The sequence below is a fragment of the Lampris incognitus genome, chromosome 2 (assembly GCF_029633865.1).
Source record: "Lampris incognitus isolate fLamInc1 chromosome 2, fLamInc1.hap2, whole genome shotgun sequence".
NCBI classification, from domain to species: domain Eukaryota; kingdom Metazoa; phylum Chordata; class Actinopteri; order Lampriformes; family Lampridae; genus Lampris; species Lampris incognitus.
This window is the reverse complement of record NC_079212.1, coordinates 29,095,891-29,119,215: the sequence shown is the minus strand read 5'-3', so window position 1 is coordinate 29,119,215 and position 23,325 is coordinate 29,095,891. Positions and strand designations below refer to the sequence as shown.

The 23,325-nt window shown below is 42.9% G+C and overlaps 1 protein-coding gene across 1 annotated transcript in view; it reads right to left on the bottom strand.

The window, feature by feature from the left end:
• Positions 1–23,325, bottom strand: part of cntn3a.1 (contactin 3a, tandem duplicate 1) — a 94,272-nt gene that overhangs the window by 51,879 nt on the left and 19,068 nt on the right. The window contains exon 4 of the mRNA XM_056272997.1: positions 19,627–19,722. Coding sequence (XP_056128972.1) covers positions 19,627–19,722 — 96 coding nt within the window. The remainder of the gene's footprint in view (positions 1–19,626; positions 19,723–23,325) is intronic.

Genomic DNA, 23,325 nt, shown 5'->3' with positions numbered 1-23,325 from the left:
CAACCTGGGTCACGGGATGCTGGAACCTATCCCAGCAGTCATTGGGCGGCAGGCGGGGAGACACCCTGTACAGGCCGCCAGTCCCCCACAGGGCCAACACACACACACACGCAAATCCACACTTATAGTCCATGGGCCAGAGCCCAAAATTTCCTATTTCGGTACACTCAAGGTGGCAAAACTTACTTATAATTTTTGAAAGGATCCATGTCTGTAGATGATATTTTGGTATGATAACCATTCCTGAGTGGCAGCTGTATCACAGTTATCAGCTCATGAAGTTAACCACCCCCTAAAGTAAATTGCATTTTAGACGCTGGTGCATATCCTGGTTTAGCCTCATGGTCAGGACATTTTTCAATGTTCTATAATATTGTCTTTGGTATCATTTTAAAGGGGACCTTCTTAGCTTTCATTCAAGCCCTGTTGTGGATATTTCTCACAAATATAGAGGTCACTTGAGCTCTTCAACCTGTCAATAACACACATCTTTCTGCAATGTTCGCCTAAACTATATACTTTCTTTTAGCCCTGTGGCATCTAGGAATATCAGGGACACAAAACACAAAAACTGGAATACTCACAGGACTGTAAAGATTCAGGAAATGTATAATATACCTATACTATTTCATTGTGTGAGGTGATTGTGAACCTTAAATTAGAAGGGCATTATTACTAAGAAACTAACTAGACCAAAGCCAGTTAGTCCATGGGTCAGACCAGATATCGATATCACCCAAGGTGACACAACTTCACTGGTGCCATTTTATTTGGTACACTAACAGAAGTAAAATAATACATGATAACCTTTCCAAATGAGCAGCTATTTCATTTTTCTTTCAGGAAACCTGTTTCTGTGCCTCTCACGATTGTGTATTTGCCCAGATTTTTACAAATATAGCATTTCAACACCCCTGGTACTGATTAGCCTAGCTTAAACTCTGGGACAGTTCTTAGTTGGCCAACAACCAAGGATAACCAGTACTGTGTACTTCCATTCATTGTGCTAAGCTAGGCTAACGTGCAGCCAGATAGCTTTCTACTAAACACATATAGAGGAAACTGGTATCTATCTTCTTGTCTCACTCTGGAGAAGATTGTAAGCTAATTTCCCATAATGTTAGCATGTTCTTTTAATGTATATGTTAATATGATTAGTTAAAGTGGCTACGAGGAACTTTCATCTTGTGTTGATTTTAGCGGCCTCATGTGGACAAAATACAGCTGTTGCATAGCAACTAGGTAATGTATCTATTTGTGGCTATGTAAGATAAATAATGGTAATATGACGCTGGTGAAGCAAAGTAAACTTTGTTTTAGTAGTGTTCATACACCTAAGTTACATGTATTTGTTTGTATGTGGCAGGTGAAAACTGACTGAATATGGCCACTGGTGAACAAGCAAGTTTTTACCCAATACCAAAGCGCCCACGGGTGGAGTGCATTATCCACTGTTCTGATGATACAGATAAGCTGGTTTCACTACAAAGTGTCGACTCATGGAGAACTCTGCTCAGGGCAGCTCAGATACGAAATCATGCACCAGTTTTGAAACTGGCAAAAGACATTCCTGAGGGACAGATTCCAGCAATCTACTACCACAGAAAGTGTCGCAGTATCTTCACTATGAAGCAAATTCTTGATGGCCTCCTTGCAAAAGAAAAGAAAAGTTGTGTCTCTGCTGAAGAGAAACAATCTAAGAGAGTAGCTCGACATGCTCCAAGTACATCTAGGACTTATGATGCAGAGTGCATATTTTGTCAGAAAAACAGCAAATATTCCAAGAGACAGAATACGAGAGAAGTACTGGTGCAGTGTCGAGAACTGCGAGCTGATGCAAAGATCAGGAGTGCAGCCACAAAGAAAAGGGACAGCAGAATCCTTGCCATTGTGAGTAGAGACCTTGTAGCAGCTGAAGGGCACTACCACAGGTCATGCTATAGACTTTACACCAAAGAAGAGGTTTCCAAAGGAGAGGTTGCCAGCAATGAAGATGATGATGCTGCAGCCCAGTATGAAGCTGCTGTGAATAAGGCATACAATGAGCTGTTCCTCTTCATCAGGATGGAGCTTTTTGGCAATCCTCAAGTGATGACAATGACTGATCTCTCTTATAGACTGGTAGCTTCAATGAACTCCCAAGGCATTGCCCAAGTCAAGGAATCAACCAAGAAGCACATAAGGCGAAACCTGGAGAGTGAGTTTGCTGGAGCCTTGCAGATATTCCCTGATGAGAAAGGAAAATTCCTCCTCTATCCCGATAACTTGTCCATGAGGGAACTTGCCAAAGAAAATCAGTCTCTCAAAAGGGAGCTGCAGACCCTGAAAAGTGTCAGTGCACAAGATGTTATAGCCAAAGCAGCCATCAAATTGAGAGCAGACATTAAAAGTCAAGATGTTCCTCAAACCTGGCCGCCTGAAGTCAAACCAGAAGCAGAATGTCCTACCATTCCAGAGTCGCTCATTATCTTCCTGTACTCTCTACTCACAGGCTCAAATGATCCTGATCATGCATCCCAGAGAGTGCAGTGCCTTCTGCAGTCATTTGGCCATGACATAGTATATGCAGTGACATGTGGAAATACCAAGCCTTCCAAGCACATTGTTCTGCCATTCAGTGTCAAATCGTTGACAGGAAATGTAGAGTTGATAAACATCCTCAACCGACTTGGTCACAGTGTGTCCTATTCACAGATGGAAGAGATCAACACTGCCCTGTGTCTCCAGAAACTCTCATCATCAGGGAGTGGCATTGCCCTTCCAGCTAACATCCATCCTGGCATATTCACAACTTTAGCCTGGGACAATATCGACCGTCTTGAAGAAACTGTCAGTGGTGAGGGAACATCTCACAGAGTCAATGGGATTGCTGTGCAAGCAAAGCCAGTCAACCCACTTCCTGTCCAACCCATGCCCACTGTTCCCAAAACAAAGAAGAGAAGCATTGATGGACCCCCACCAATGTTACCAACTTACAATGCTGGACAATGGGTAGGGCCACCACAAAGCAAAAAGTCAGATGCCGATACTGCAGCCAATACTAAGCTTGCCAGAGAGAAAAACCTTCTTTGGGTCCTAGCACGCATGTCACAACAAGAAGAACAGTCAGTCAGCAGCTGGACAGGCTTCAACATCTTGACTCGAGGAGAGATGACGGTCATCCCCGACAATATAGGCTATCTGCCTACCATCAATGCTCCAGCGACACAAATGTCTACTGTCAACGAGGTGCTTAACCAGTCACTGAGCATCATGCAGTGCTTAGGCCTGAGGAAGATTGTCTGTGTCTTTGACCAAGCCCTGTATGCGAAGGCTGTCGAGATCACATGGAAACACCATGACAAGTTCCATGATATCATCGTTAGGCTTGGGGTATTCCACACCATCTGCACACTGCTGGCAATAATAGGAAAGCGTTTCCAAGATGCTGGACTCAAAGACCTCTGCATTGAGTCTGGCATGATTGCAGAAGGCTCAATTGCTGGTGTTATGGATGGCCGCAAGTGCAACAGGGCAGTGCGACTACACAAGCTCCTGTATGAGGCTCTCATGCGACTGACCTTGAATGGTTTCCTGTCCTGGTTGGAAGAAACTCACAGGAATGACATGGTTCACCTGAATGAGACACTGAAGACCATTGACAGCCTTGGGAAAGAAGTCTCACAACATGCTTTGAAGGAGGTCCTCGAGAACAGCTCTTGTACACGCATCATGGATCTATTTGAAGTCTACCGTGAGTTCCTTAGAGGTGGAAACGGCAGCCTCTCGAACTTCTGGATGTCCTATTTGGACATGGTTGAAATCTTGTTGGGGCTCATCTGAGCATCCAGAGAGGGAGACTGGATGCTACACTTGGCTAGCATTCGAGCAATGATCCCATGGTGCTTTGCTTATGACAGGATGAATTATGCACGCTACCTCCCCTACTACTACGCCCAGATGTCTGAGCTGCCCATCACACACCCAGATGTGTACACAGAATTCATGGAAGGAGGCTTCTCAGTCCAACTGGGCTCCACCAATCCCTTTGGCCGAATCCCTGTTGACCAAGCTATAGAAGAAACGGTGAACAAAGACACCCAAACAGCTGGAGGGACAAAGGGATTCAGCTTGAAGCCAGGAGCTGTGACCAAATATTATCTCACAGCTGAGTATAGAAGCATGTACCTCAGACAGCTGAGAGACCTGACAGGTCAAGGCAGGTGCAAATGGTCTCATCCAGATCTAGAGAGTCCAAGGATCAAGAGAGATGAAGCAGATGTCCAGTCTCTCATGGACCTTATGGAGAATAACTGGCTCAATCCTATGTCCCCTGATGAGATTGATTTGGTTAGCCTCTCCACTGGCAACATGGCTCCACCTGATGTGACCATAGATCTCTTGAGAGCTCTTGAGAAAGGAGAAGAGGCCTACCAAGCATTCCAGCAAACAAGGTTAGATGCAGACCCACCACCTGTGAAATTCCACGACAAGATGACCAAGCAAAGTCTGAAAACATTCTCCAGTGTCAGCACAAAACAAGCTCATGGAAAGAAAGCACAGGATGTGGTTCTGAAGGCAGATAGAAACCTTTTCAGTCACATGATCCTGGTGGCTGAAAGCAGGAAGGTGAATCTGAAGGATGTCCTTGCCTACCCATTGGGCCCACTACCATGGGCACTGGCAAATGCTGATGGGTCCTTACGAAAAACAAACAAGGCTGCACTTGCCAGAGAGCTTGAAAAGAATGTATCTCCTGCAGAAGACATCCCAATCCCATCTACTTCCATCATTGATGGGATGAGCCTGGTCCAAGAATGGCAACAAAAAAACCTTTGCACAGGTGGCAGAGTCAGCCTTGACCCAGGTCCTCCATGAGGGAGCACAGAGTGGGAGGATTGATGTTGTTTTTGATGTCTATCACCAGACTTCGATCAAAGATGCTGAACGACTGAACCGGGGTGGAGACATCACTCTCCAGTACAAGAATCTTGCAGGGGGACACCACGTCCAGCAGTGGAGAAAATTTCTGTGCAGTTCCTCCAACAAGACCAGTCTCATCAAGTTTCTGGTGGAAGAGTGGAAACTCCCACGATACAGAGCTATGCTGCCTGGCAAGGTGTTGTACATGACCTGTGAGGAAACCTGCTACAAGTTGACAGAAGATGGGTGTGAGGAAGCAGCAGAACTGCACTCCACACATGAAGAAGCTGACACCCGTCTGCTCCTGCATGCATTGCATGCAGCAAATGTGGGCTCAAAGTCAGTTATCATCACAGCTGAGGACACTGATGTCATGGTGCTTTGTCTTGGCTTCCAGAAGGACATCACCTGTCCCATCTACCAGAAGTGTGGGACTCAGAACCGCACACGGTTTGTCGACATCACCAAACTGGCAAGTTCACTTGGAGACAGCATCTGTGACAGCCTAATTGGCTTACATGCCTTCACAGGCTGCGACACTGTCAGTGCATTCGCTGGTCGAGGGAAGCTGAATGCCCTGAAGATAGTGAGAAAGCACACTTCCTGCCAAGAGACTTTTAGTCAACTGGGACAGACATGGAATGTGAGTGATGAGCTGTTCCAGAAAATTGAGCAGTTCACCTGTCGGATGTATGTTGCTAATAGCAGCACTGCTGAAGTGAACAAACTGCGTTACCAGCTCTTCTGCACCAAAAGGGGAGAGGTTGAGTCCAGCCAGCTGCCACCATGTAGAGACTGTCTCTTTATGCATGTTCAACGAGCCAACTATCAGGCAGCAATATGGAAGTGCTGTCTGCAGGCTAACCCTGTGGTGCCAAGCCCTACTGAGTATGGATGGACAGACGATGAAGGCAAGCTGGCCATTTACTGGATGCGCTCCCCACCTGCACCAGATGTGGTCTTGGAAATGCTAACATGCAAGTGTGTGCATTCATGCAAAATGTCAAGCTGCATGTGCCTGTCAAATGGACTTCCATGCACAGACATGTGCAGGTTACAGACCTGCAGTAACCAAAAACAGCAGGATGGTCCAGAACTGGACTTTGAACTTGGGGAGTCAGATGATGAGAGAAACGAGCAGTTTGATGAATGACAGTGTGATGATTCTGATGGTATTACTGTGGTAGTAGTCTATTGATGCACAGGATGTTGATTCTGGACTTGGTTGCCCAGAGCTTGATAACAATAATGTAACCATATTCACATATACCCATTACCCTACCCATTACCATTACATATACCCACTAATGATATGGGATTACATGTATCATTGACTAAGTATATGTAAATGTCAATGTTGTTTAAAATATTAAAATAGTTCATTACCTCACTATGGTATTCCTTTTTATCATGTATTTTGATTGTGTATTTAAACAAATGTATAGAGACCAGTTTGTGACCTAACTGGCTTTGGTCTAGTTCTCATTTAAGGCTCACAATCACCTCACACAATGAAATAGTATGGATATATTATACATTTTCTGAATCTTTACAGTCCTGTGAGTATTCCAGTTTTTGTGTTTTGTGTCCCTGATATTCCTAGATGCCACAGGGCTAAAAGAAAGTATATAGTTTAGGTGAAAATTGCAGAAAGATGTGTGTTATTGACGGGTTGAAGAGCTCAAGTGACCTCTATATTTGTGAGAAATATCCACAACAGGGCTTGAATGAAAGCTAAGAAGGTCCCCTTTAAAATGATACCAAAGACAATATTATAGAACATTGAAAAATGTCCTGACCATGAGGCTAAACCAGGATATGCACCAGCGTCTAAAATGCAATTTAGTTTAGCGGGTGGTTAACTTCATGAGCTGATAACTGTGATACAGCTGCCACTCAGGAATGGTTATCATACCAAAATATCATCTACAGACATGGATCCTTTCAAAAATTATAAGTAAGTTTTGCCACCTTGAGTGTACCGAAATATCGTCTGGCCCATGGACTATTAGGGACAATTTCAGTATGGCCAATTCACCTGACCTACATGTCTTTGGACTGTGGGAGGAAACCGGATCACCCGGAGGAAACCCATGCAGACACAGGGAGAACATGCAAACTCCTCACAGAGAACAACCCTCAAGGTTGGACTACCCCGGGGCTCGAACCCAGGACCTTCTTGCTGTGAGGTGACTGAGCTAACCACTGTGCCGCCTATTTGTAAAGTTATTATTATTATTATTATTATTTCTTTCGCATTTCCCGTTTTACATCCTGTAGAGCTGGGTCCAAACTATGGACCTGAGGCACTATAGAGCTTATTATTATTATCATTATTATCATTGTTGTTTGTTCTTTTTCTTGTTCATGTCATACTAGCATGTCAGTGCTATACTTATAATATCCTTGGTTGCTAAATGCTGACAAGAGAATGTATGTGTAACAGAATTACAAAAGGAGCTCTGTGTGTGTGTGTGTGTGTGTGTGTGTGTGTGTGTGTGTGTGTGTGTGTGTGTGTGTGTGTGTGTGTCAGTGTGTGTGTGTGCACGTACATGTGCAAGTATGTGCATGTTGGCTTGTGAGTGTGTAACTGAGATTGGAAAAAATATGCATCATTACCGTAGAAGATATTGACAGAGCTGCCTTTGAGCTAAGTTTCCGAAACATGTGAGATGACTCAGGCTAAAGCACACATCATTCTCCACATCCCCATCAATAGGCGTAATCTACAATGACAGCAGCGGAAATCCTGACTAGAAAATATATCATTTCAGGCCCTGTGCCGAGTTCCTAGAGAATGATCCATCACAATACAAAAGGATGAATGGGCTATTTGTATAAATAAAAACACATCCGTTTAGTTCTGCTATAAACAGGCTCTGGCTGCACTTGTAGAAACAGCTTTGATATGAGGAAAACGTGGTGAAATTGGACTTCGGCGGCGTTTAAAGGAATGTGACCAGAGTCATGTACAGTATGCAGTCTACCGAACAAGTGTAACCTTACCACTGCTGGTACTTTAAACTAGCAGGCTTTATATGGTTGAACTTTTACTACAGATGTGTTTACCCTATACTCAGTCGTAAATAATTTATTTATGTTCACTTACGACTTCACTTAACCATCACTTTAGCAGGCAAGCTTTCTGGCTGTGTCTCCCTTTTTCACCCCAATTGTATCCAACCAATTACCCCACTCTTCCGAGCCATCCCAGTTGCTACTCCACCCCCTCTGCTGATCCAGGGAGGGCTGCAAACTACCACATGCCTCCTCTGATACATGTGGAGTCAGCCAGCCGTTTCTTTTCACCTGAAAGTGAGGAGTTTCCCCAGGGGGACGTAGCGCGTGGGAGGATCACGCTATTCCCCCCAGTTCCCCCTCCCCCTGAACAGATGCCCCGACCAACCAGAGGAGGCGCTAGTGCGGCGACCAGGACACATACCCACATCCTGCTTCCCAACCGCAGACACAGCCAATTGTGTCTGTAGAATGCCTGACCAAGCTGGATGTAACACGGGGATTCGAACTGGTGAGCCCTGTGTTGGTAGGCAATGGAATAGACCGCCATGCCACCCAAACACCCCTGTGAAATACTTTACAAGGAACCGAAGTACACAATGTTCAAAAGATGAGGAATTTATTTTTAGGGTTTTCTATTTGTATGACATTCGTAAAACAATGAAAGGTTTAACTAAATAATTTTTGTCCCAAATCATTTTAAAGTAACCAAGGTAAAATAACAATAAGGTCACCGCTTGGATTTTGCATTGGGTTCGCTAATGTTGCAAATTATTGTTGAAAACTTCACTTGGAAAAACTGCACTATCAAACAGAAGCTCGCTTTCTACAAATCACATCTATCCATAAGTAAGTAGTATCTTACTTCTTACAATTAATTATTTTACATATAATGTTATGCATGTTATATTGTTGTGAAATGTATAACCAAATTTTCACACTCAAAAATATGAGGTAAATGTGTGGCTTCAAAACAGATTTGATAGAAATGGATCAGGTGTGTTTAGCAAACCCAAACCCAACCCTTCAGCAGTCCTGATCTGTGTCGTTTTGAAAGATGCCCAACCAGTTTGCAGCTAAAAATTACAGGGCCAAAACATTTGGTAGCGAACAACAAACAGGAGGAGTATAAATACTTTGCCAACAATTATTAAATAAATCATTTTGCACCTCTCCAAAGACACAAGCATCGAGACACAGATACCATATCTCCAATTAATTTTATTTTTTATCCAAATACAGGGGATACACATTGAAATCAACTCTGAAGTGTGACGTTGTCAAATACGCAATATTTCAGTCACAACAAAGCTGCTGGAGCTCCTGAACAAAGTGCAACATCAAAAGCCAAGGATATCTACTGGATGTTATGAAAATGATTTTCCAAAGAGAAATGTTACATATTTAATCCACAATTTGAAAGAATAAAAAAAATAAGAAAAAAAAAGTTGTCCTGAAACACCATTATCGTGCTTAGGGTATAGAAGTGACAGAAAACAGAGACCCCTGCTGTTTCAACCATCTGTCAATTAAAAGTTGAAACAATATATCTCATCAACTATGCAAAAACAAAGTAAGAAGCTATGCAACTCAGAAGAGGAGCATAGACCACGCAAGTGGAAACAAATGACGCCAAACCCACTCCGATGACTACAGGAGGTGAACCTCAAAGGTTGATGACGCTTTCAGGGGCAAAAAAATGAAGAGGACATGCAAAGTGCTGTTGTGACACTTTGCAAAGTTTGGCATGGCGGAGAAGTTTCCATCCTCAGTCGGTGTGACAAAGCCTTGATTCATATTTCATAGCCTTTTAAAGTTCACATGTACTGTTTATTATTTTTGTGGAGCAACCCAGACCCCTAGATGAGGTCATGTAACCCTCCCAGACCATCTAGCAAAGCATGCATCATGTAGTATTCATGAAAAATTATTGCTGTTTTGAAGGTAAGTCAGTGGTACCAAGGAAAGTAATTGTTTGTAGAGTAAACCTGCACTTGGCCTTGTGCTCGTCCTCCAAACATCTGATAATAAATCAGACTATTCATTCACATAACTTAAAAACAAGACAAAAAGTATTTGGACATTTGTATTGCCATGCTTTCTGCATGCTCATGCTGGCAGAGTTCCAAATATGCTGTGCGCATGTAGGGTATTAGGTAAAGACCACCGTTCAAGGGGTTAAATTGGGGCCGGTGATGTGTGGCAGCCACACACACACACACACACACACACACACACACACACACACACACACACACACACACACACACATACACTGACTGGCCACTTTATTAGGTACACCTTGCTAGTACCGGGTTGGACCCCCTTTTGCCTTCAGAACTGCCTTAATCCTTCATGGCATAGATTCAACAAGGTACTGGAAACATTCCTCAGAGAGTTTGGTCCATATTGACATGATAGCATCATGCAGTTGCTGCAGATTTGTTGGCTGCACATCCATGATGCGAATCTCCCGGTCCACCACATCCCAAAGGTGCTCTATTGGATTGAGATCTGGTGACTGTGGAGGCCATTTGAGTACAGTGAACTCATTGTCATGTTCAAGAAACCAGTCTGAGATGATTTGAGCTTTATGACATGGCGCGTTATCCTGCTGGAAGTAGCCATCAGAAGATGGGAACACTGTGGTCATAAAGGGATGGATATGGTCAGCAACAATACTCAGGTAGGCTGTGGTGTTGACGCGATGCTCAATTGGTACTAAGGGGCCCAAAGTGTGCCAAGAAAATATCCCCCACACCATTACACCACCACCACCAGCCTGAACCGTTGATACAAGGCAGGATGGATCCATGCTTTCATGTTGTTGACGCCAAATTCTGACCCTACCATCCGAATGTCGCAGCAGAAATCGAGACTCATCAGACCAGGCAACGTTTTTCCAATCTTCTATTGTCCAATTTTGGTGAGCCTGTGCGAATTGTAGCCTCAGTTTCCTGTTCTTAGCTGACAGGAGTGGCACCCGGTGTGGTCTTCTGCTGCTGTAGCCCATCTGCCTCAAGGTTCGACGTGTTGTGCGTTCAGAGATGCTCTTCTGCATACCTCGGTTGTAATGAGTGGCTATTTGAGTTACTGTTGCCTTTCTATCAGCTCGAACCAGTCTGGCCATTCTCCTCTGACCTCTGGCATCAACAAGGCATTTTCGCCCACAGAACTGCCACTCACTGGATATTTTCTCTTTTTCGGACCATTCTTTGTAAACCCTAGAGATGGTTGTGCGTGAAAATCCCAGTAAATCAGCAGTTTCTGAAATACTCAGACCAGCCCGTATGGCACCAACAACCATGCCACGTTCAAAGTCACTTAAATCACCTTTCTTCCCCATTCTGATGCTCGATTTGAACTGCAGCAGATCGTCTTGACCATGTCTACATGCCTAAATGCATTGAGTTGCTGCCATGTGATTGGCTGATTAGAAATTTGCGTTAACGAGCAGTTGGACAGGTGTGCCTAATAAAATGGCCGGTGAGTGTATATCTTAAGGTTATTGCTTCTAAAAAAACACCCTTTGTTTGGAAAACCATATATTTATACCTATGACTCATCTTCATTTGGCTATGTACAATGCCATCTTCAAAATGCAATAATGTTTAAACTCAAGTACTATAGTTTAATATTCACCATCTGGCCACACTGGCCATTGCACAAACTGTGCAGAGCACAAACACAAGGGAGACATATCTGCAAATTTTGTTCTAATGTGAGTATAACTCAGCCTGATATCCTAATTAAATGAGATTATCTTTAGCTGTTAACGATATTTGGTTGTGATATGAATTTTTCTCCCTTAGGAAGCAAACATGGTAATCATCATTGAGTTTTTCAGTCAAGCCTGCTTCAACATTGGCATTCAGACAAAGTTGGCCTTCAAATCAACCGATCTGGGAGCTGATAAACTAAGGCTATTACTATATTACATTGTGATATGAACGTAAAAAATAAAATAAAATACTAAAATTTGTTGAAAATAAGGGCGTCCGGGGGGTGTGGCAGTCTATTCTGTTGCCTACCAACACGGGGCTCACTGATTCACATCCCCATGTTACCTCTGGCTTGGTCGGGCGTTCCTACAGACACAATTGGCCGTGTCTGCTGATGGGAAGCCAGATGTGGCTATGTGTTCTGGTCGCTGCTCGAGCACCTCGTCTGGTCGGTCAGGGCGCCTGCTCGGGGGGGGGGGATAGCGTGATCTTCCCACGCGCTACGTCCCCCTGATGAAACTCCTCACTGTCAGGTGAAAAGAAGCGGCTGGTGACTCCACATGTATCGGAGGAGACATGTGGTAGTCTGAAGCCCTCCCTGCATCAGCAGAGAGGGTGGAGCAGCAACCAGGACGGCTCGGAAGAGTGGGGTAATTGGCCAAGTACAATTGGGGAGAAAAAGAGGAGGAAAAAGCCACACACACAAAAAAAAAAATCTATTGAAAATGTTCAATTCTTGTATTCATTCAGAATGTTTAAAACATTTGCTTGTAAGACAGATATTGAAGACTTATTATATATATACATATCCATCCATCCATCCATTATCTGAACCGCTTATCCTGCTCTCAGGGTCACGGGGATGCTGAAGGCTATTCCAATAGTCATTGGATGGCAGGCGGGGAGACACCCTGGACAGGCCGCCAGGCCATCACAGGGCTGACGCTGACACACACACACACACACACACACACACACACACACACACACACACACACACACACACACACACACACACACACACACACACATTCATACCTAGGGACAATTTAGTACCGCCAATTCACCTGACACTCACATGTCTTTGGACTGTGGGAGGAAACTGGAGCCCCTGGAGGAAACCCACGCAGACACAGGGAGAACATGCAAACTCCACACAGAGGACGAGCCAGGATGACCCACCAAGGCTGGACTACCCTGGGGCTCAAACCCAGGACCTTCTTGCTGTGAGGCGACCACGCTAACCACTGTGCCACCATGCCGCCCATATTTATATATAAATTTGACACCGCCTATTTAGTCAGCAAACAAGTTTCAGCTCCACAAAGAAGAATTAACATTTGGTCCTCTGTAGAAAGTGGACCTTCTGGCCTTCTAAAAAAAAAACACAAGGTGTTCAAATGAATGAGAATTACACCAATAACTGTATAATGAAAACCTTGTCTAAGGAAAGTGTTTGATAAAATTAAACCGCAATTGCTCAGCAGATAGCCTTCTGCTCACTCCATGAGGACACCGCATGCATTAAGCCTTTCAGCGACTGCCTAGAAAAACAAGACACCCCTAATTACATATCTACCTTTTTTTACATTGGACTGAACAATCCAAGTCAAATACCCTTAAAATTATACATCGTATTTGTGAAAGAACAAAATTATCATAGATTTGGGCATCTTTTGGCGCTAATGATCGAACAACACACAAATCGTGCTAAGATGATAATTGTCACTGCTGGTGGTGAGTGAGAAGAGTAGACCACTTGCAGGCTTAATGACGTCATGTCACCTTGAACTGTATTAAGCAGATTAAATATAGACTTTTTTTGCGGTTAATGTGTAATGGCTGTTTTTTTTTTAACAATAGGTCAAGTGAAAAAACAATGTCAAAATTAAGAGCTGTAACCCGATGAGCTGGGGCTCAGCATCGAATGTTTAAAAAACTGAGCACCACCTGGCTCCAGCCCAACCTAATCCCTGAGTATGAAACTGTACATCATGCACTAAATGTAGAGTCCTTTAGTTGCTACCATATGTCTGTAGTACTTGGCAGGTATGACGACCATAATTGTCCCTAGGAAAAAAAACTCCTGTACATTGTACAGTATCTACTACTACTACTTTCGGCTGTAGTATATTGCAAATAAATTGGCTTGTACTATTTTTAGCAAATTACTTTCATCCCTTAACAACAACCAACAATTTGCTTGACAATTTTCTCCTGATGTTTCAGACTGCAAGCTAATGAACTAAAGCAGGTTTTTAATTTTTTCTTTTTTAAATTGACAGAAATTACTGCAGCATCTGCATCAGTTGCGTGCCTCTTTCGTTTTGTATAATCAACTCAATGGAACTTTTATTCTATATATTATGGACATTGCAGAGTTTTAATTTAAATCAATCTGACAGTTGTGGCAGTTTTCAGCAGTTGTACACAGTGCTGCGCTGTACTTGTATTTGTGCACAGAGCTAAATGGCCACTTTACTCATTACTCATCCACCAACCACCACCATTTATGCTTCTTTGTCGCTCAGGCTAATCCCAACCTGCCTGTTATGCACTGTCACACCCGCGTATATGGTGCAGTTTTGGGATTCTTCGTTGATACTTGTTTAGTAATACAAGACATGAACTCCTGATGCTTTAGCTTTGGGTATAAAGAAGTGACGCGTGCGGATGATTGGGACAAGACCACAGATACAGAAGAGGGATTGTGGGTTTGCTCAAACTAAAGGTTTACCCCTGAGAATTCACCAGGTGTGGGAGACTGAGATGGTAAACGTGAGTGCAACATGTCTATAAGAAGGAAGTAATGCCGACGTCTGGGTGGCATGGTGGTCTATTCCGTTGCCTACCAACACGGGGATCGCTGGTTTGAATCCCTGTGTTACCTCCGGCTTGGTTGGGCGTCCCTGCAGACACAATTGGCTGTGTCTGTGGGTGGGAAGCCGGATATGGGTATGTGTCCTGGTCGCTGCATTAGCGCCTCTTCTGGTCAGTTGGGGCGCCTGTTCAGAGGGGAGGGGGAACTGGGGGGAATAGTGTGATCCTCCCACGTGCTACGTCCCCCTGGTGAAACTCTTCACTGTCAGGTGAAAAGAAGCAGCTGGCGACTCCACATGTATCGGAGGAGGCATATGGTAGTCTGCAGCCCTCCCCAGATCGGCAGAGAGGGTGGAGCAACGACCGGGATGGCTTGGAAGAGTGGGGTAATTGGCAAAATATAATTGGGGAGAAAAAGGGGGGGGGGATCCAAAACAAAAAAAGAGGGAAGTAATGCATTCTGTATTAATTGCCAAGCCAAAAAAAAAATGTTTTTAACAATGATAAAATAAAATGAATTTGTATGATACATTTATGAAAACGTGCTTTGGGAAACACAAAACAGACTCATAATGTTGCCGTCATCGTTACATTTTAATTACAATTTGCTACCTTGGTGGATACACCCTGGCTCTCAGTCAGGTATGAGAATTCGACAGGTTCCTTTATTCTTTGTCAGAAAATTATACCTGTGCACTAAATGATATTGTAGACTCTTTGGGGTGTGAAGGGTGAAACTAAAATTTGTCTGAGATGGTCTTCTTTGGTGCACAGTTTAAAGTGACCAGTTGTTCAATGCATGGCTCCAGTGAGTCTGTCCCATGTGAGCAGGACAAATAAGTGTTAGCAGAACAAGTAGCCCGAGACTGTAATTGATTTTTTTTTCATGTACAGCAGAGTCATTTTATCAATTTCTACCCCCCCCCACATTTTGCAAAGGTTAAGTCCTTATCATGAGAAGCCCCCAGTACGACAAACAGGATAATGAAGTAAATGTGTCCTTATACAACAACAACACATTTCAAATTGAACAAAAAATTCTGTTTACTGGCTCTAAAGAGGAAAAAATGCCAAGTCACAGCAAGCTCATGCATTTTACCCCATCATCCAACACCATGAACGAACCTAGGAATTTATTTCTGTCATTACTGCACAGCTACTGCTATAAGGAAATGCAATAAATTACACAAGGCACACGAGGAGAGTAACATGGTTTATATTGTTTTATATAACTCAGCTATCCCAAGTTGCTAGTTATGTAAAATTGCATGAGAATGCTAAAAAATATGGTACAACCTCAGTTGACTCAGCAAAGACCAAATGAAAACCACAGTATATCATATTTGATAAAAAGAGGTGATTTATTGACCTCTGTAATAAATACCTGAGTAAACACATGAGTGGGTTGTTAAATTTCCTTCCCTATCTGACTGGCTGCCAAGTAATGCATGTGGTCTTGTTTACAGGGGAAATATGTGAGCTGCCCACAAGGAATCGGCACATGTAATCCTTCCAGGTAGGAGCCAATCAATGCTAATTCACTTCTGTGGCCATATCTAAGTGCTGAAATGCTGCGCAACCTGACAGGTTGCAGGAAAGTGGCCCATTCCTCGTCAGTACTCTCAAAGCGCCTAGAAAAAGCTTCATTAATGGCCTAATGAAAATTTTTAAGCTTTTGCCTGGTGCATTTGTCATCCGTTTCCCCAACAGACCATTGTATCAAGAATTTAGAGACCTGACAGAATTTTACACATGGTCATGCTGCTGGCCATGACTCTGCTGTCACAATGCAACACTGCTGCTATGACAGTGCTGTCATTTCTCTTTAACTGGCTTGCATTTACAGTATGGTAGCGTTTGGACACTTTGCACCAGGCCAGCGCCATTATAACTAGGAAGCTGCCAACTATAAGCATATGGCCTGTAGTTCCAATCTTGTCAACACAAGGTGAGATGCCTCCTTATAACACATGCAATGCACTACAAACGTATCATTAAATTTGCAAGTTAATGTGTGACAAAAATACAGTCTAATTTTTCCATTGCAGCAGTATGTAATTTAACAGCAGCAATAAATCAATTATTCTTGGCTATATTTTACTTTACGCTAAATATCTAATACAGGTAAGATTTAATATTAAGATAACTGTATTAAAAGATAGAACTCACAGAATGCAAAAGTAATTTGATGACATAAACATACAGAAAACAAACTAAAAGTAACAGATAATATTATGAGTTCATGCAAAATACATTGTCATTCACTGAGCAGTGGTCACTGAATTAAGTCACAAAATACACTATCTCTAGATCTGTTAAAATATCCAAGTAATTACCCAAAGCACCATCACACGCTTGCTAAGCTTTTTAAATCCAACATTTCGGTCAAATAGAAACAATTTGTGATTTGAAAAATAGTGGTTTGATAGGCATGTGTGCATTCAGATAAGTCCATTCAATTGCAGCAGTGGGGAATTACTTTTAGCCTGCTGCTTGGGCGAACGAATCGTCCTCCTCCAGACCCCTGCATGGGAGTTAATGGAGCTGGAGCCTAACTCCCATTGATAATGTCATGGATGCAAAGGGCTGATGTGAACGCAAACAAAACACCTTCACAGAAGAGCTCCATTACTCAGCCTGGCAGGGCCCCAACCACAGACAGGCTCTACAGTCTGCATGCCAAAGCTTTTCCTTGCCCGCAATTGAAAGTCAGGCTGACAGGTCAGAGCGTCCCAAAGTAAAAATGACTGACTACACTGACCTCAACAATATTAGGAGGTAGCCACAGATGAGAGGACAAACATGACTTCCAATATGTTGGAGTAAACATGAGGTAGACAAAAAAAGGAGGATCAAATGATCGATACACTGGACAACAAATTTTTTTTCAAATGTTTTGCTGCCTGAAAAAGAAATGAGAGATTATGATAGACAATGTCCAGCTGAACACAAAAATAACTTCAGAATTGCTGTATCACGTAGGAATTTGGAGAAACGTTAAAATAACTGGTTGAATTTAACATGTTTAATCGCATGATGATGCTGACACATTGTGTTAGTTCAACTGAGCTTAAAATGTTTTGCAGCTTATTTTCATTTGTACTCAGCATCTGGTGCCTCTCGTGTCAGTGTCCAACAATAGTCAGCCAGAATTGATGGATTCCAGTTGCCCTGATACCTCTTTTCCATGGTTGCAATGTCCTAGTGAAAACTTTCACCATGTTTATCACTGACTGCACCAAGATCAGCAGGGAAGAAGCCCAAGTGGGAATACAGAAAATGAATTTTCAATGACATGTTGCACTTCATGGTTTTGTATGCTTTAAGTGTGTTGTCAAGCAGCTCAATGTAGTTTAGTGCTCTGTAGTTGCCAAGAAAATTCTCAACAACATCCTTAAATGCCTTCCATGCTATTTACTCAGACCCCACTAGCAGATCTTCTAACTCTTGTCATTGATGACCTGTCTAATTTGTGGACCAACAAAAATGCCTTCCTTAATCTTGGCATTGGTTATTCTAGGAAACGTCTGTCTCAAATAGTGAAATCCATCACCTTCTTCATTCATTGTTTTCACAAAAGTTTTCATCAATCTGAGTTTTTTTATGAAGAGGAGGCAGAATTATCTTTGTTGGGTCGACAAGTGGTTTATGCGCTACACTTTTCTGCCCTGGGACGAAACACTTACGGAGCGGCCAATTCTTTTTAATGTAATGTGACTCTTTAGCATGGCTATCACATTCACAAAGGAAACAACAGTACTTTGTATATCCAAGCTGCATTCCTAGTAGAAGTGTCAATACTTTTAGATCACCACAGACCACAGTCGTAACTGTTGTACCGTATGTGTTTCAACAACAGTTCCATGTTATTGTAGGTTTCTTTAATGTGTACTGCATAGACAATGGGTACTGAAGGGTGGACAATGCCACTGTGTAACAGGACAGCTTTCAGGCTTAACTTTGACGAATCTATAAAAAGATGCCATTGTTGTGGATCATGCACACAACCCAAAGCCATTAACATCCATCAATGTCAGTGCAGAAACAGAGGTTGTCGATCTGTGTAAAGACATTTGTCAAATGTTCTTGATGGTTTCGAAAGACAGAAATTTTTGTACCTGGTGACAGCAAACCCCATCCTTGCAGTCTTTAACCAAGTAGTTCTGCTTTAGCTTTTGACAAATCTAAGTCCCTGACCAGGTCATTTAATTATGGCTGTGTTATCATGAGGATAACCAGGCATAACGGTCTCAACATCTAGATCAGTGTCATTTCCACATCTGGTTCATGTGTTGTGGCATTTTCATCTGCCTCATCTAGGCTCCATGTCTCTGGTGGCTTCAGTAGTGGCAAGCTGTCATCATGTGACACTGGCCTCATGGCTGAAAGCAGATTGGGGTATTCAGTAGATTTCTTATTTTTAGTAGAGAAGCCAGATACATTGGTCAGACAGAAGTAACTGTCATGTGATCCTTCTGTTCTCACCAGATCATTGGGACTGCAAATGGCATTGACTTCCGAGTACCTCTGAGCCAAGCGCTCAGGGTGACTGCCCATGTTGCACAACAAATGTGAGGAGCCCAGCGTTTCTCTTGGTTACCTATTTTACATCTGAAGTAGAGCTCATAGGCTTTCTTAATAAGTGCAGTCATGGTGCGTCTTTGAGCCTTAATGTATCGCAGCTGTTGCAACACTGCCGAGACATTTCTGCTGTATTAAATCGTCCTGAAGACAATAAATCCTATTGTTAAGTACACTCACTATGCTACTGCCTGAAGAACATGTGCATCAACATGCGTCCAAACAGCATCTGCAAATGTGAGCAGCTTTCATAGCCTGTCCACCAGCATCTAACCTGACTAAGCATGCCCAGGCATGCCAAAGACAACATTTGCATAGCACTGACTACACACGCAGGCATGCTTGGACTGACCAAAACAGCTTGCTTTGTGGTGAATATACTAGTAGACTTAAAATATGACGGGAAATCACAAAAATAGGTTATATCTACAAAGCGGTATGTGATATGAAAATTTTAACGTGATTTTCTTGGTTAGCAGCCCAAAATCCATAAAATACACCCAAAAGTGCTCAGGAAGCAAAATCTTCGTTGTCCAGTGACCAGTCTTTTCCTAATAGACAGGATCAGAGTCGGTTGTCTTACCTCCAGAGTGGGGTGGGGGGCCGCACAATAAGACCACTCCTTGACCCTCACGAACTCTTACTGGACTCCTCCTCTGTGTTTTGAAGTTCTCCAAGTCTGTTTACCGAAACACAAAAGCAATAAACCAAAATAATCAATTCATTCTTCCCAAAGTCAAAGGGACACAGACATGTTTATTTGTCCACAAGTGGACATAAAAATGGAGGTGGACGTTCCATCTACTGACGCTCAACCTTTTAATATCTGATCCACACAAGCCTGTATACTTCGCCTTCAAAGTGCACCATCTTTGGGTAGCATCACAAAACAATCATGCCCTGTTTGCATAAATGCGGCAGTGGCTCTGTAAGATCCTCAGCACTTCTGGCTGGAGCAGAAAGTAATTCCTCAAGTATAAGTCACACATGAGTGAATTTAATTGGAACTACATATTGTTATCACTTTCTGTGTTTCATCCATTGCACACGGCCCGGCAACAATTAAATGACTCTGAGATTGAAACATCATTTGTATGGAGACCGATTACTTGTTGACAACCTGCTGGGAGAGAGAAAATATAGACAACAATCCTTGAATACGATGCCCTGTCTCGCCTGCTGTGGCTCTTAGAGAGATTTGGGGCGCTACAACCAAATATGCAACTGCCACAAAATAGAATAATCAAGTGTGAATTCCAGTGCAGACAGAAAGAGTAAATGAGACCTGTGTACAAGCATGCTGTGATGCCCCTTTGCATGATAAATGCATGATCTTTGCATTCTTTGGTAGGTAATGGAACATTGTATCCAGCAGGACAATACATGATTACATTAAAGCAACTGAAAGCACTCTCTCACTTCACAAATGATCCACTGGAGAACCTTTGTATGGTTTCAATAATTCATTTGCCGGATCATTAACATCTTTCCAAATTTGAGGGTAACAGGTTGCATGGATGCTTGAGGGCCTTTTGTTGAACTGATGATTAATCCATGGGAAACAATCTAATAATATATTTCTCTGCAGGAACAAGCACCTATTGGGTCCCTCGAGAAACATGCCAACCATTACAGAAAGTTCTCCATTGACTGTGTTGATCATGAAGACTGATTTTATATTTACACACACACACACACACACACACACACACACACACACACACACACACACACACACACACACACACACACACACACACACACGCGCACGCGCACACACACACACACACACACTATGCATGCATTTGTTATTAAAGGAAAGAGGATCTCCACAACTTTCATTTTTGGTTATAGTGAGGTTGCTTAAAGACATAAATATGAACCTGATATAGCTACTGTGAGAAATTTCACCAAAACCACATGATTTTTCAAGGTTTGCTATACCCTCCACGAAAAGCATTGATGAATAACTGCAGCGCACCACCATGATTTAAACCCTTCAATCACTTAAAAGAAGCTCTGTCTGAGGCTATTTTTGGGTGTGTGAAGAAAAATTGGCATGAAGCATTAGGAATTATCATTTATTCATTGTGTATTTGGTTCTATATACCATATGGGTCAAATTTAATTTAAAGAAGGGTCTTGTGAATTCCCCAGTGGGGAGTAAGGAAAATTTGTAATGGGAGATGGGCATCTTCTCTCCCATAGACCCTGCTTAACTCACAGTGCCTTGTAATTCTGTATAGCCCCCTTAGCTGGCGATGACCATATGTTTAAATTAACCTATGCTGTGAGGTACAGGAAAATGTATTTTTTTGAAGCTGACCAATGAATAAGTCTTTCTTTGTCTTGAAAGAGTATATAATGAAGGCAACTGCCTTGTTCAGTGAGAATACAGGGAGGTCTTCTCCATGTTGTACAATGGGAGAATACAGGGACGGGCCCATAAGGTCTGCTTTTGTGTTTCTCTGTATGGTACAATACTAATTGTATTGTCTCGTCTCATCTCGTCTTGTCCAATACAAATTCTTCTCCTGGATTGCCACCTTGCCATGGTGGAGAAGCTTGCGTGTGCTAATGATCCCAAGAGCTATGCCGTCTGGAGCTTGGCTTCTGGTAGGGTCACCCAAGGCAGATAGGTCATGGGGGAGGTTCCAGATGAAGCGCAATCCAACAAAGACCTCAACGGTGGAACTGGCGGAAAACAATGCCAGTGAAGGCAGATGAAGGCTGCAACAGAGGGTGGTCCCCAATCATCTTGGTTCTCCATGCCATTGGACTCTGGCCAATCCGTCAAGGTCCGTGTGGTGGCTGCAGGCGCATCAGGCACTCCACGTAAAAAGCTGTCACGTGCAGGCATCCTCCCATTATGCGGCTCCAGGATTGGCCTCTACGCCCACCTGAAAACCCTGAAGGAGGGCAATCATACTTGATTACCCTCCTTCTGGGTCTTCAGAGTGACCGCCGATGTTGATGATTGACAATATTGTCTTTTATTATCAACCATCATTGTTTTTGTGTAATTATTTCAGAGTCCAGAGTGATCACATGTAAATTTCCACGACAGGTGTTTAATTTCATGATAATGATTTGCTATCAATTTTCACATTTGTCTCAAAAGCATTTGTCAATAGTCACACATGCTCACTGATTTTACGCCCACTGAGATCTTCATAAGGAAATTGATCTTATCTTGCCAAACTACTGCAGAGGTTTACAACCTAATGTGTGTTTAAAGTTGAACACATATTGTACTGCTCACTAATGACTTGGGTGCAAAGATAAAAATGCAGACTATGCAGTCAGAGATGCTAAATTCTATTTAACAGAATCAATTTACAGGTGTGATAATGAGCATCCTACACTCTGCATGTGGGTTGACTGCAGTCTTTATTCAGTGCGATAAAAGCAGAGCATTTGGCCCCTTGTACCTTCAGAATTTGAATACCTTCTGCCAACAATTTGGGGTGTGACTGTGTATGTGTGTATGTTTCTTCATGCTATATGAGTGCATGCAAGCATTTGTGCATGTGTGCGTGTGTGTGTGTGTGTGTGTGTGTGTGTGTGTGTTCAGAGAGAGAGAGAGAGAGAGGGAGGGAGAGAAAGAGAGTCAGTGTTTAAGGAGAATATGGCCTAGGGAAGGGGCTTTTTTAGGGCTGAGTATCTGCCTCTTCATAGGTCTGTGTACTTCCCTGTTTCTCTGATATCTTCTATATGATTAGTTCTGCTTCAGGAGGCTGCTTAAATGGGAAATTACAGAGCTTTCTGACTTACGGTCTTCCAGGCTATTGGATAACCTTATTGAAAAGGATTTCCTTTGATTATGGCTCGGCCAGAAAAGTATTTTTTCCTAATAGGAACAGTTTCTGGAGGCTGGTGTCTAACTAATGTTCTTAAGTGTCACTTAGCATTGAGAGGAATATACAGTATGGGATCTATCTGTTTCTAAAGGGCTGGACTCACGTGTTAGACGATATCACAGTTCCCCAACTCACATTATGAGTGAAACTCTCTTGATCAATATTCCTTCGGAGTATGGCAGGGCTTGAATGAGCTAGACACACTAAAAGCCAGCAATGCCTAACAACCCAAGCTGTTCTGCACCCAGTGGATCATCTTATCAACCCTATCACGGCTCTGCACCTCCATGTGCCTCTCCATGGCAGGGTTCAGGCTATTTTGAGTGCTTTCAGATCCATGAAATTGGATGTGAATTAGCATTTTTGGGGGCTGGCTACCACAATGTGACCCACTGTAATGAATGAGAGCTGATTATGGGGAG